Here is a 14,795-nt window from a genome sequence, read left to right as displayed (position 1 = left end):
TCTGCCTATGCTTTGGGAAAGCCCCTAAAGAATAAGGTGTCTAAAACAGTGCCTGCCGATATTATTATATCAAAATACCCAGATAAAATGATTCCTCAAGGCTAAATATGTGTTAATAATCAATCGATTTAGCCCAGAAAAAGTCTACAGTCTTAATAAGCCCTTTTTGAAGCCCTTATTTACGATCGTAATAAACATGGCTTACCGGATCCCATAGGGAAAATGACAGCTTCCAGCATTACATCGTCTTGTTAGAATGTGTCATACCTCAAGCAGCAAGAGACTGCTCACTGTTCCCCCAACTGAAGTTAATTGCTCTCAACAGTCCTGTGTGGAACAGCCATGGATTTTAGTGACGGTTGCTAAAATCATTTTCCTCATACAAACAGAAATCTTCATCTCTTTTCTGTTTCTGAGTAAATAGTACATACCAGCACTATTTCAAAATAACAAACTCTTGATTGAATAATAAAAACTACAGTTAAACACTAAAAAACTCTAAGCCATCTCCGTGGAGATGTTGCCTGTACAACGGCAAAGAGAATGACTGGGGTAGGCGGAGCCTAGGAGGGATCATGTGACCAGCTTTGCTGGGCTCTTTGCCATTTCCTGTTGGGGAAGAGAATATCCCACAAGTAAGGATGACGCCGTGGACCGGACACACCTATGTTGGAGAAAATACGTACTTTAACATTTGTCTAACATATGGTGTGATTTCTATGCTTAAAATAGGTAGATTTATTCTAAATGAGACATGGAAAATACAATGAAGAAAGGAAGTGACCGCAGAGTATCAACATACTGTTTTTGTTTTACTACACAATCAATTTGTACTCTGGCCATACCACAACCATACTTTCACAATGAAAAGCTAATATTCTATCTTTTGTATCTCATATTGGAATGTTGCACATTCATGATTCAGATAGGGCATGCAATTTTAAACAACTTTCCAATTTACTTTTATCATCAAATTTGCTTTGCTTGTTTGGCAATCTTTGTTAAATGTTAAATGCAGGTAGGCTCAAACTGATTTCTAAACCTTTGAAGGCCGCCTCTTATGTCAGTGCATTTTGACAGGTTTTTTTTTTAACAGTCAGACACTGTTAGTTCATGTGTGCCATATAGATAACATTGTGCTCACTTCGTGTAGTTATTTATGAGTCAGCACTAATTGGCTAAAATACAATTCTGTCAAAATAACTGAGATAAGTTGGCAGTCTGCAGAGGCTTAAATATAAGGTAATCACAGAGGTAAAAAGTGTATTAATATGACAGTGTTGGTTATGCAAAACTGGGGAATGGGTAATAAAGGGATTATATCTCTCTTTAAACAAAAAACAATTAGATTTAATATTTCATTGCTCATCTGATTCATCTGTATACATGACATTGTCAATTTAACGCATATTTTAATTTTATTATAATCTAAATTTTAAACGTGTATGGAAATGCAGTGTCCATTTGAACAAATAGTGATTAAATATACTGCACCTGTCCCTGTTTGTGTGGAGAAAGATGACTCACAGGGTCCTGACGAATCAGTCTTCCAGTGGGGCTCTCTCTGTATGATGGATGTACTTTAGAAACAGCAGGGAGATGGCATGTTGGTTCTACAACACAGAGAACAGAGGTCATACCTGGCTTACACATTTTAGAGCCCTTAACCTATGACACAAGAACAGTCTGCACAAACATGTCCAACTTAAAGGGACATAATACTCATATGCTAAATCACTTGAAACTGATGCAGTATAACTGTAAAAAGCTGACAGGAAAATATCACCTGAGCATCTCTATGTAAAAAAGGAAGATATTTTACCTCACAATCTCCTCAGCTCAGCAGAGTAAGTTCTGTGTAAAAAGTTATACTTCACCTGCTCCCAGCTGCAGGTAAAAATAAAAAAAAATGAAGAAATGAACAGCAGCCAATCAGCATCAGCAGTGCTGAGGTCATGAACTCTTACTGTGATCTCATGAGATTTGACTTAACTCTCATGAGATTTCATAGTAAGCTTCCTTTACCTGATTGGTTAAATAATATGAGATTTCACGAGGCTCATCCCCTAAACTGTCCCAGGACAGACACACTAAAATGCTGCTTAGAAATCCTTTACAATGGGAGGTGGCTACTGAGGAACTTTTGAGGTAAAATATCTTTCTTTTTTGCATAGAGATGTTCAGGAGATATTTTCTAGTCAGCTTTTTACAGCTATGCTGCATCACTTTCAAGTGTTTAAACATTTGGGTATTATGGCCCTTTAAGTTTTAGTACTTTAATATTCATTTTTATTTAAATCACTTGAAAATGGTGCAGCATAACTTGTAAAAAGCTGATCAGAAACCATCCAATGAACAGCTTTATGTAAAAACTGAATATATTTTACCTCAAAAATTCCTGAGTAATTACATTCCACTGTAAAGGGACTTTAAGCAGCCCAATCAGAATGCTTGGCCCAGGACTGAAAGGGAGTGTGCAAGCATGATTACTTGAATTCCCTCCTCAGTTTAAGGTATTTTACTATTAAATCTTATGAGATTTGGTGAAACCCACAATATCACAGTAATGCAAATTGTGAACTCAGAACTGATTATTCTGATTGGCTTTGTTTCAAGTGATATTGGTTTTCAAGTGATTAAGTATATGAGTAGCAAGTCCATTTAACAATCAAATGGTTCTTGAAAATTGGGTTAATATAAAAGGAACATAGTAATGACATGATAAAATGAGCATATGAGATTTTAAATAAATACTTGAATGCAGCTATGTGTTAACCCTATATATGTAGGAGAACAGCACACTGTATTCGCTGTATGAAGGGTTGACATAGCAGTACCTGTACCTTGTGATAACAACATGACAGATATTGTGACATGCACAAACAAATTGTAACTTTTTATGGTTGCAGAGAATAGCACTCGTTTCCATAAATACCAACATATTGCCATAATTCTAAAAGTAATTACTACAGCGACACCATTTTAATGGTAGGATAGGACTTCCACGAATTACTAAATACCTTTGTAGAGTAGAGGATAATTTGCAATTCATGGCTTTAAATGTTAAATTATTGGATTTAGACTGTAATAGAGAGAGAGTTGGGGAATCATTTAATTCTCTGAACCAGAGAGCAATTTCTTCTAGATGTTCCCATGGTGAAAACCAGATAACCACTATGACCTTTGAGTCATCAGATAGTGATCACATATTCTGTTTTGCAGTGCAGGTTTGCAGACATCTCCTTTTACATATGGTCTGGGGCGGAAACAGACAATTTCTCACTCCTTCTAATGCATACAGTATATACATATGGTTCTATCTGGTAATGGTTGCTTATAAAAGGGATTATTTAATAATCACCCAAACATTGAGATTCTTTTCCAAAATCAACTTTATAGGTTGATGAAGCCAAATATACAGGGACCAATAAACACATTTCAAGTGTATATCTAAGCTCCAGTAAAACACTTTTAAGTGTCATTGTGTGTGTGAATGATGATCCAGCTTTGTTAACTGTTGACCTACGTGGATCAGATCAGCCAGCCCCTCAAAATAGCACACGCAGGTATATTGTAATTATGAGTAGACTATGCAGTTTTTTTGGATGTTCTGCACCATAAGGTTCCCTTTTTTCTTGTTATATCCTTCAGACTGTGATGATGTGGTTTGCCTACAATGTGATTAAGAGAAGCCAGTGTGCATTTAAACTCTGTTTCAGAACATCATTTTATTTTTGTAGCAGAGTGCACCCTATACTCAACCTGTTATATCACTGATCCCATAGCAATCAACTGCTATTTCAAGGTACATGATATCCCTAAATTGAAATATAAAATTGGCAGGTAATGGCAATGCTATATACAGAGGGTTACTGGCTCCCCTGTTAACCATTACCTTATGAAATATGTAAATATGTTACTTAATTTACACATTACAGGATCAAAGTATGTACCAAAAATCAGTTAACCTACGGTAATGGTTGTCCGTAGGGGTAGTGACTGCAAATTCAGTAGACAACTTTAAAACAGGTTTAAATATATTATTTTGGTGGAAAACGGTACTCAAAAAGCGCATATCAGGAGTGTTTTAAGGTTGAATTTATATATACATTTTTTTCTTCTTTCAAAATCATTCGCTGTGTAAAAACAAAATTGAATTATGGAGAGAAATTTTACAAAATATTTCAAACATGATCAGAAAGGAATATTTCATCCCGATATCACAAAGAAAAAACCATCAACAAAATATACAGATGCCACCCATACAATTAAAATCAAGGGATGCTAAAAGGCAACACAAACCCAATTATGACTGAAAGGGAAATACATAATCGGAACTGAGGCAATCACACTATACAAAATCAAATGTTAATGAACTTGCACTTTCTCTATTGACCCAGCAACAATTTATAAGGGTACCCCTTCAAAAATTCCAAGAGAAAAATTTACTAACGTATGCGTAAAATACAAATTATGTATTGCTAAAGGCCCTTTCAAAAATATTTGATCAATAAATGTAAATGGTCAATAAATATATGTATCCATGTACACAAATACAAAAAGTTAGGTTAATAAAATATAAGGTAAAAGTCCAATACAAAAATCCAATGTAAAAAAGAATAAATGTGCAATATAATCGATGTTGTGGAGATGTTCAATAACGTGGCTCTCTTTTTATATATGTATATTCAATATAAGTAAGAACTGGTATTCTCCTCTGGTACAGGCTTTATCAGGGGTCTCTTATGATTTTAACAAGTCCCTCCCTCTCCAGATGATATTGCATCGCTCCTTAGCGTCACAAACTTGGGGGACTTCTGTGGTTTCAGTGATCCCACTGCTCCCACATTTGTCTCTTGGAACTTTCAATCAAGTGTATGAAGCCAATTGTAAAACTGTAAACTAGTATACGGCAGGGGACTAAATAGTATATATATATATATATATATATATATATATATATATATATATATATATATATACATACATACACAAAAGAATATAAGGAAAGGAAGTTTTAAAACATCTCAAATAAAACTTTTTTGGTAACAAAATAAAGAATCCACATAAATCAAATGCTGTTAGTTATCAACATGTTTCGGCCACGCCCACTGACCTTTTTCAAGATTTTCTGGACTTCATTCAGATTGTGAAGAAGTCAGTCTTTAGAATTCTTAGGAGCTGGAGATAAAAAAAGAACCACAAATTCCTGCTCAATAGTATCTGTTAGTATCGGCTAGTGTGAAGAACAGCCTTTACTGAAGACAAAGCCATAAGTTCAGAAACTCTTCTGGCTAAAAAAAATGGACAAGAGAAAAAGAACCTTCCAGTAATAAAGTTGAAGGTCTAAACAACGCAGAGGTTTAAAAGGAGAGGCTTCGTTCAAGACAAAAAATTAGTTATATTGTATGATCTGCGAACGTTGGGAAGCTTTAGACCAGGGTTCTTCAAACTACGGGTCACAACCCATTACTAGGTCGAAACGCCATGTTCACTGGGTCGCACACAAGCAGAACTGAACTATGTAGGAAACATATGCAGATGCATGGTAGGCAGCTGCGCTGCATATTCTATTTAGTGCTCACTTGACATTTTAAACAACTTTCTAATTTACTCCTATTATCAAATTTTCTTTGTTCTCTTGCTATCTTTATTTTAAAAGCAGGAATGTAAATCTTAGCAGCCAGTCCATTTTAGGTTCAGCACCATCGATAGCGCTTGTTTATTGGATGATTACATTTACCCACCAATAAGCAAGCATAACCCAGGTTCTCAACCAAAAATAGGCCGGCTCCTATGCATCACATTCCTGCTTTTTAAATAAAAATAGCAAGAGAACGAATAAAAATTAATAATAGTAGTAAATTAAAAAGTTACTTAAAATTGCATGCTCTATCTGAATCATGAAAGAAAAAAAAAATGGGTTTAGTGTCCCTTTAACTGCAAACGGCTCCAATGCACATATATACACACACATATATATATATGTGTCTATATAAGTGTGCATATGTATTTATGTGTTTATATGTATGTAAATACATACATACACATATAAATACATGTGTACACACAATTAGGGCTGGGCGATATGGGGGAAAATTGTTTTATTAAAAATTACTATAACACCTTAATTTTTCAATAAAACGTTTATTTAACACTACAGAATCTTACTGTACATGTTTCTCAATGTCCAATACACTCTTGGAGCATAAAAATTAACACTTATAATTAGAGAAAAAATATAAAAGTAAAAAACCTTGTTGTGCACTGCACTACTGTGTACTACTTCTGATGATTGATGATCTTTTGGGAATCTACACTCAACTAAATTATATATTAAATAAATATAAATAATAAATATAATATTACATTTATCATCTATCTATCTAGTAAGTAACTATATATCATTCATCCTCTATAATCTATCTACTAGATAGATGATAGAGCAGTACGTAGTAGATATTATTTATATAAATTTTGGTAACATTATGTTGAATATATTATATTTTACAATTCACTTCACATTTATAAATAAAATATATTGTATGATTGTAATATGTAATCAAACTCAATGTTAAGCATTACAGAAGTAAAAAAAAAAAAATCAGTAAGGCACTTTAAAGTTTCTTTTACAATATTCACTTTATTGCTCACAACTTCAAGCTGTACCACCCCCACACCACCGCTTAATCACCACCACAACACTCCCAGATGACTCCCACATACTCTTCAATCTCTTCCCGTTTCGCGGGCATTCTCAGGTCCGCCCACTGGTCTGCCTCTCATCCTCCCTCTCCGCCTACGTTTTAATGAAGATCTGAATATTTATTTTTTTAAATTGCGTACTCTTGCGGTTTTAAAACTGCGGCTTTTTATTGCGGTTTAACACACGCAATAAACACACACGCACACAGTTGTGCTCATAAGTTTACATACCCTGGCAGAATTCGTTATTTCTTGCCCATTTTTCAGAGAATATGAATGATAACACAAAAACTTTTCTTTCACTCATGGTTAGTGCTTGGCTGAAGCCATTTATTATCAATCAACTGTGTTTACTCTTTTTACATCATAATGACAACAGAAACTACCCAAATGACCCTGATCAAAAGTTTACATACCCTGGTGATTTTGGCCTGATAACATGCACACAAGTTGACACAAAGGGGGTTGAATGGCTATTTAAGGTAACCATACTCACCTGTGATCTGTTTTCTTGTAATTAGTGTGTGTGTATAAAAGGTCAATGAGTTTCTGTACTCCTGACAGACCCTTGCATCTTTCATCCAGTGCTGCACTGACGTTTCTGGATTCTGAGTCATGGGGAAAGCAACAGAATTGTCAAAGGATCTGCGGGAAAAGGTAGTTAAACTGTTTAAAACAGGAAAGGGATATAAAAAGATATCCAAGGAATTGAGAATGCAAATCAGCAGTGTTCAAACTCTAATCAAGAAGTGGAAAATGAGGGGTTCTGTTGAAACCAAACCACGGTCAGGTAGACCAACTAAAATTTCAGCCACAACTACCAAGAAAATTGTTCGGGATGCAAAGACAAACCCACAAATAACTTCAGGTAAAATACAGGACATGTGGTGTGGCTGTTTCAAGATGCACAATAAGGAGGCACTTGAAGAAAGATGGGCCAAATGGTTGAGTAGCCAGAAGAAATCCATTACTACGCAAAATACCACAAAGTATCCCGCTTACAATACGCCAAACCGCACAGAGAAAAGCCTCAAACCTTCTGGCACAAAGTCATTTGGAGTGATGAGACCAAAATTGAGCTTTTTGGCCACAACCATAAAAGCTACATTTGGAGAGGAGTCAACAAAGCCTATGATGAAAGGTACACCATTCCTACTGTGAAACACTGAGGTGGATCGCTGATGTTTTGGGGATGTGTGAGCTACAAAGACACAGGAAATTTGGTCAGAATTGATGGCAAGATGAATGCAGTATGTTATCAAACAGAACGCCTCATTTTCCACTTCTTGATTAGAGTTAGAACACTGCTGATTTGCATTCTCAATTCCTTGGATATCTTTTTATATCACTTTCTTGTTTTATACAGTTCAACTACTTTTTTCCCCACAGATCCTTTGACAATTCTTTTTCTTTCCCCATGACTCAGAATCCAGAAATGACAGTGCAGCACTGGATGAAAGATGCAAGGGTCTGTCAGGAGACTAGAAACTCATTGACCTTTTATACACACACACTAATTACAAGCAAACAGATCACAGGTGAGGATGGTTACCTTTAATAACCATTCAAACACCTTTGTGTCAACTGGTGTGCATGTTATCAGGCCAAAATCACCAGAGTAAACACAGTTGATTGATAATAAATGGCTTCAGCCAAACACTAACCATGAGTAAAAGAAAAGTTTGTGTTATCATTCATATTCTCTGAAAAATGGCCCAGAAATCATAAATTCTGCCAGGGTATGTAAACTTATGAGCACAACTGTACATACATATTTAGACATGTTTATGTGTGTATGTCTATGTTAAAGCCCTTTGCCTGACTTTTTTTTTCTCTAACACTTGAGACTTCCTATCTTATAAGCCCTTATTAACTTGTGTGCAATATTTGTTTGAAATAATTTTTATTAGATAGTGTTATGAGTGTAACTGTACTTTGTAACATATTTTTGATGTGTTTTGTGTGATCATGTTTACTTTCAACACGTGATACCAGTGGTAAGCCAAACAAGCGTAAACACCTGCGATAAACCGCTTATTGTTTGCACGCAAATAATTGTGCCCCACTCATAATCTGGCCCTAAATTGGGTGTTTGGCTTGCAATTTTGTGGTGAATTCTTACCCCATTTTTTTACATGTGATTATATATAAGTTTTATTCATGATGATGATAATATTGTCATTTCTGAGTTTCCAATAAAAACTATTAAAAAACAATAGCAGGGGCTTGAAGAACCATCAAAACCAGATTAAGATTCCATGGAGGAAAAACTGATCTAATTTTGATCAGAGCCAAAACAAAGGTCTGTATATCAGGAACTTTAACAATATAGTGAAATAAGATTAATAAGGATGTTGCAACCAAACGTGTACTCCTTGCTCAGTGGGCTTAGAGGAATATGTCTGCACCTCACTGATAAAGACCCAATAAAGGCAGAAACAATCGTCTGGGGTTTCCTTGTTCAGAGAGGAATCGCCTTGTATTTCAGAGCTAGATTGATCGTAATAGGTGGGATCAGACTAATATACTACAGGAAAGTTTATCTTTGAGCCTTTATAACTTTTTTATGCAATATTTAAAAAAATAAATAAATAATTCCACTTTTCTGTCTCGGTTAACCAGAGTTCTGAAGTCGCACTAAATTCCACTGCGCTCAAACTAACGCGTTTACTTTCAAACTGTAAAGAACAGCTATAAGCCCCTTTTCGCTTGCGCACAAGAGTTAGCGTGCCACTAGTAATCTAGCTCTAAGTGTGAAATATTTATACTACTTTCAAAAACTAAGTAAACCAATTTGCATAAACTAAGAGAAAATGTATAATAATTTTCTAACTTCCCTCGTAGTCGGCTATTATCTCTAATGAATAAATTAGTATTTATTCTGATAAACTTCTGGAATATGTTAAAGTAATTCTGTGAGTGGGAAAAATGCATTTGCATTAAGGCTTTGGGCAAAAAAGTGAAACCAGACATTCATTTTGCATTCATACTTGCCATCATAACACAAACAATCCATCTGTCGTAGCAAAAAATAAAAAAAAAAACATTCTGCCTCTATAAGAAATTGCTAAACAGCTTAATTACAGGTTTTCTATGTTAAAATGTGCACATAACTCAACAGATGGGCTTTGTACCATGCAATGACCAAGGCAGACCTGTGTTACTAGGCAACACATGATTTGATAGAATAATCATTTGTGTCTACGTGTTTCATATTACTACTTATGGAAAGGAATCACCTCATTGTTTGTTTTAATGGTCATCCCCTAAACACTTTTTCCAGTGAAAGTGCAAACCGTTAATACCACTGTAGGAGGCTGTCGATACATTGAAAAAAAATGACACTGCACCCATCTACGTGTAAAAAGGGGGGAAATTAGCTTTTTGAGGCCTAGTTCCCATTGAAAATTTAAAACTTGCAAATAATGCAAGTATTTCAATGTAGAAACAATTGTAATATTTATTGTTGTCCCATGTATAGGAATAGTTGCACTTATGTTCTTATCTAAATATCAATATATATTTACATATAAGAATATATATCTACAAAATTCAAACTACACCTATGCCTAGGGCAGAAATAAATATTACATATATAAATAAAGTAGAAAATGTAATTATGATAAAAAACATAATTTATGTAAGAACTTACCTGATAAATTCATTTCTTTCATATTAGCAAGAGTCCATGAGCTAGTGACGTATGGGATATACATTCCTACCAGGAGGGGCAAAGTTTCCCAAACCTTAAAATGCCTATAAATACACCCCTCACCACACCCACAATTCAGTTTAACGAATAGCCAAGAAGTGGGGTGATAAGAAAAAAGTGCGAAAGCATATAAAATAAGGATAATAAGCAATAATTGTGCTTTATACAAAAAAATCATAACCACTACAAAAAAGGGCGGGCCTCATGGACTCTTGCTAATATGAAAGAAATGAATTTATCAGGTAAGTTCTTACATAAATTATGTTTTCTTTCATGTAATTAGCAAGAGTCCATGAGCTAGTGACGTATGGGATAATGACTACCCAAGATGTGGATCTTTCCACACAAGAGTCACTAGAGAGGGAGGGATAAAATAAAGACAGCCAATTCCTGCTGAAAATAATCCACACCCAAAATAAAGTTTAATGAAAAACATAAGCAGAAGATTCAAACTGAAACCACTGCCAGAAGTACTTTTCTACCAAAAACTGCTTCAGAAGAAGAAAACACATCAAAATGGTAGAATTTAGAAAAAATATGCAAAGAGGACCAAGTTGCTGCTTTGCAAATCTGATCGATCGAAGCTTCATTCCTAAACGCCCAGGAAGTAGAAACTGACCTAGTAGAATGAACTGTAATCCTTAGAGGCGGAGTTTTACCCGACTCGACATAAGCATGATGAAATAAAGATTTCAACCAAGATGCCAAAGAAATGGCAGAAGCTTTCTGGCCTTTTCTAGAACCGGAAAAGATGACAAATAATACAAAGCTCTAACAGCATCCAAAGAATGCAATGATTTCTCCTAGAATTCATAGGATTAGGACATAATGAAGGAACCACAATTTTTCTACTAAGGTTGTTAGAATTCACAACCTTAGGTAAAAAATTCAAAAGAAGTTCGCAGCACCGCCTCATCCTGATGAAAAATCAGAAAAGGAGACTCACAAGAAAGAACAGATAATTCAGAGACTCTTCTGGCAGAAGAGATGGCCAAAAGAAACAAAACTTTCCAAGAAAGTAATATAACGACCAAAGAATGCATGTGTTCAAAAGGAGGAGCTTGAAAAGCCCCCAGAACCAAATTCAAACTCCAAGGAGGAGAAATTGACTTAATAACAGGTTTTATACGAACCAAAGCTTGTACAAAACAATGAAATATCAGGAAGATTAGCAATCCTTCTGTGAAAAAAGAACAGAAAGAGCAGAGATTTGTCCTTTCAAGGAACTTGCGGACAAACCTTTATCTAAACCATCCTGAAGAAACTGAAAAATTCTCGGTATTCAAAAAGAATGCCAAGAAAAAATGAAGAGAAAGACACTAAGAAATATAAGTCTTCCAGACTCTATAATATATCTCACTAGATACAGATTTACGAGCCTGTCACATAGTATTAAACACAGAGTCAGAGAAACCTTCTTTGACCAAGAATCAAGCGTTCAAACTCTGTACCTTAAAATTTAAGGATTTGAGATCCTGATGGAAAAAAAGGACCTTGCGACAGAAAGTCTGGTCTTAACGGAAGAGTCCACAGCTGGCAAGAGACCATCCGGACAAGATCCGCATACCAAAACCTGTGAGGCCATGCTGGAGCTACCAGCAGGACAAACGAGCATTCCTTAGAATCTTGGAGAATACTCTTGGAAGAAGAACTAGAGGCGGAAAGATATAGGCAGGATGATACTTCCAAGGAAGTGATAATGCATCCACTGCCCCCGCCCGAGGATCCCAGGATCTGGACAGATACCAGGGAAGTTTCTTGTTTAGATGAGAAGCCATCAGATCTATTTCTGGGAGTTCCCACATTTGAACAATCTGAAGAAATACCTCTGGGTGAAGAGACCATTCGCCCGGATGCAACGTTTGGCGACTGAGATAATCCGCTTCCCAATTGTCTATACCTGGGATATGAACCGCAGAGATTAGACAGGAGCTGGATTCTGCCCAAACCAAAATTCGAGATACTTCTTTCATAGCCAGAGGACTGTGAGTCCCTCCTTGATGATTGATGTATGCCACAGCTGTGACATTGTCTATCTGAAAACAAATGAACAACTCTCTCTTCAGAAGAGGCCAAGACTGAAGAGCTCTAAAAATTGCACGGAGTTCAAAAATATTGATCGGTAATCTCACCTCCTGAGATTCCCAAACCCCTTGTGCCGTCAGAGACCCCCACACAGCTCCCCAACCTGTAAGACTTGCATCTGTTGAGATTATAGTCCAGGTCGGAAGAACAAAGAAGCCCCCTGAACTAAACGATGGTGAACTGTCCACCATGTCAGAGAGTGTCGTATAATCGGTTTAAAGATATTAATTGAGATATCTTTGTGTAATCCCTGCACCACTGGTTCAGCATACAGAGCTGAAGAGGTCGCATGTGAAAATGAGCAAAGGAGATCGCATCCGATGCGGCAGTCCTAAGACCTAAAATTTCCCATGCATAAGGCTACCAAAGGGAATGATTGTGACTGAAGGTTTTGACAAGCTGATATCAATGTTAAACTTCTCTTATCTGACAAGGACAGAGTCATAGACACTGAATCTATCTGGAAACCTAAAAAGGTTACCCTTGTCTGAGGAAACAATGAACTGATTGGTAAATTGATCCTCCAACCATGATCTTGAAGAAACAACACAAGTCGATTTGTATGAGATTCTGCGAAAATGTGGAGACTGAGCAAGTACCAAGATATCGTCCAAAAAAGGAAATACCAAAACCCTGTTCTCTGATTACAGACAGAAGGGCACCGAGAACCTTTGAAAAAAATTCTTGGAGCTGACGCTAGGCCAAACGGTAGAGCCACAAAACTGGTAATGCTTGTCTAAAAAGAGAATCTCAGAAACTAAAAGTGATCTGGATGAATCGGAATATGCAGATATGCATCCTGTAAATCTATTGTAGACATATAATGCCCTTGCTAAACAAAAGGCAGGATAGTCCTACAGTTACCCTCTTGAATGTTGGTATCCTTACATAACGATTCAATATAGATAGATCCGGAACTGGTCTGAAGGAATTGACCTTCTTTGGTACAATGAAGAGATAGAATAAAACCCCAGCCCCTGTTCCAGAACTGGAACTGGCATAATTACTCCAGCCAACTCTAGATCTGAAACACATTTCAGAAATGCTGAGCCTTTGCTGTGTTTACTGGGACACGGGAAAGAAAAAAATCTCTTTGCAGGAGGCCTTAACTTGAAGCCAATTCTGTACCTTAAAAGAAAACGTAAACTGCTCCATACCAGCTGAGCTGGAATGAGGGCCGCACCTTCATGGGTATTTAGGAGCTGGCTACAGGTTTCTATAAGGCTTGGATGTATTCCAAACTGGAAATGGTTTCCAAACTGATACCGCTCCTGAGGATGAAGGATCAGGCTTTTGTTCCTTGTTGTGAGGAAAGGAACGAAAATGATTGTTAGACCTAAATTTACCTTAGATTTTTTTATCCTTTGGTAAAAAAGTTCCCTTCCCTCCAGTAACAGTTGAGATAATAGAATCCAACTGAAAATCGAATAATTTATTACCCTGGAAAGAAAGGGAAAGTTGACTTAGAAGACATATCAGCATTCCAAGTTTTAAGCCATAAAGCTTTTTTAGCTAAAATAGCTAGAGACATATACCTGACATCAACTCTAATGATATCAAAAGATGGTATCACAAATAAAATTATTAGCATGTTATAGAATAATAATAATGCTATAAAATTATGATCTGTTACTTGTTGCGCTAAAGCTTCTAACCAAAAAGTTGAAGCTGCAGCAACATCCGCTAAAAATATAGCAGGTCTAAGAAGATTACCTGAACATAAGTAAGCTTTTCTTAGAAAGGATTCGATCTTCCTATCTAAAGGATCCTTAAATGAAGTACTATCTGCCATAGGAATAGTAGTACATTTAGCAGGAGTAGAGACAGCCCCATTAACCTTAGAGATTTTGTCCCAAAACTCTAATCTGTCAGATGGCACAGGATATAATTGCTTAAACGTTTAGAAGGAGTAAATGAATTACCCAAATTATTCCATTCCCTGGAAATTACTTCAGAAATAGCATCAGGGAGAGAAAACACTTCTGGAATAACTACAGGAGATTTAAAAACCTTATTTAAACGTTTAGATTTAGTATCAAGAGAACCAGAATCCTCTATTTCTAATGCAATTAATACTTCTTTAAGTAAAGAACGAATAAATTCCATCTTGAACAAATACAAAGATTTATCAGCATCAACCTCTGAGACAGAAACCTCTGAACCAGAAGAACCATTATCAGTATCAGAAAGATGATGTTCATTTAAAAATTCATCTGAAAAAAGAGAAGTTTTAAAAGACTTTTATGTATACTAGAAGGAGAAATAACAGACATAGCCTTCTTAATGGATTTAA

General features: G+C 36.0%; 1 protein-coding gene across 1 annotated transcript in view; it reads right to left on the bottom strand.

Moving 5' to 3' along the window:
* Positions 1-14,795, bottom strand: part of SIPA1L1 (signal induced proliferation associated 1 like 1) — an 831,778-nt gene that overhangs the window by 162,417 nt on the left and 654,566 nt on the right. The window contains exon 15 of the mRNA XM_053697769.1: positions 1,495-1,613. Within this exon, the coding sequence (XP_053553744.1) occupies positions 1,495-1,613 (119 nt within the window). The remainder of the gene's footprint in view (positions 1-1,494; positions 1,614-14,795) is intronic.

This window comes from Bombina bombina, chromosome 1, assembly GCF_027579735.1.
Source record: "Bombina bombina isolate aBomBom1 chromosome 1, aBomBom1.pri, whole genome shotgun sequence".
Classification (NCBI taxonomy): Eukaryota; Metazoa; Chordata; class Amphibia; order Anura; family Bombinatoridae; genus Bombina; species Bombina bombina.
The sequence above is the reverse complement of the archived record's forward strand: the minus strand, read 5'-3'. Positions and strand labels throughout refer to the sequence as shown.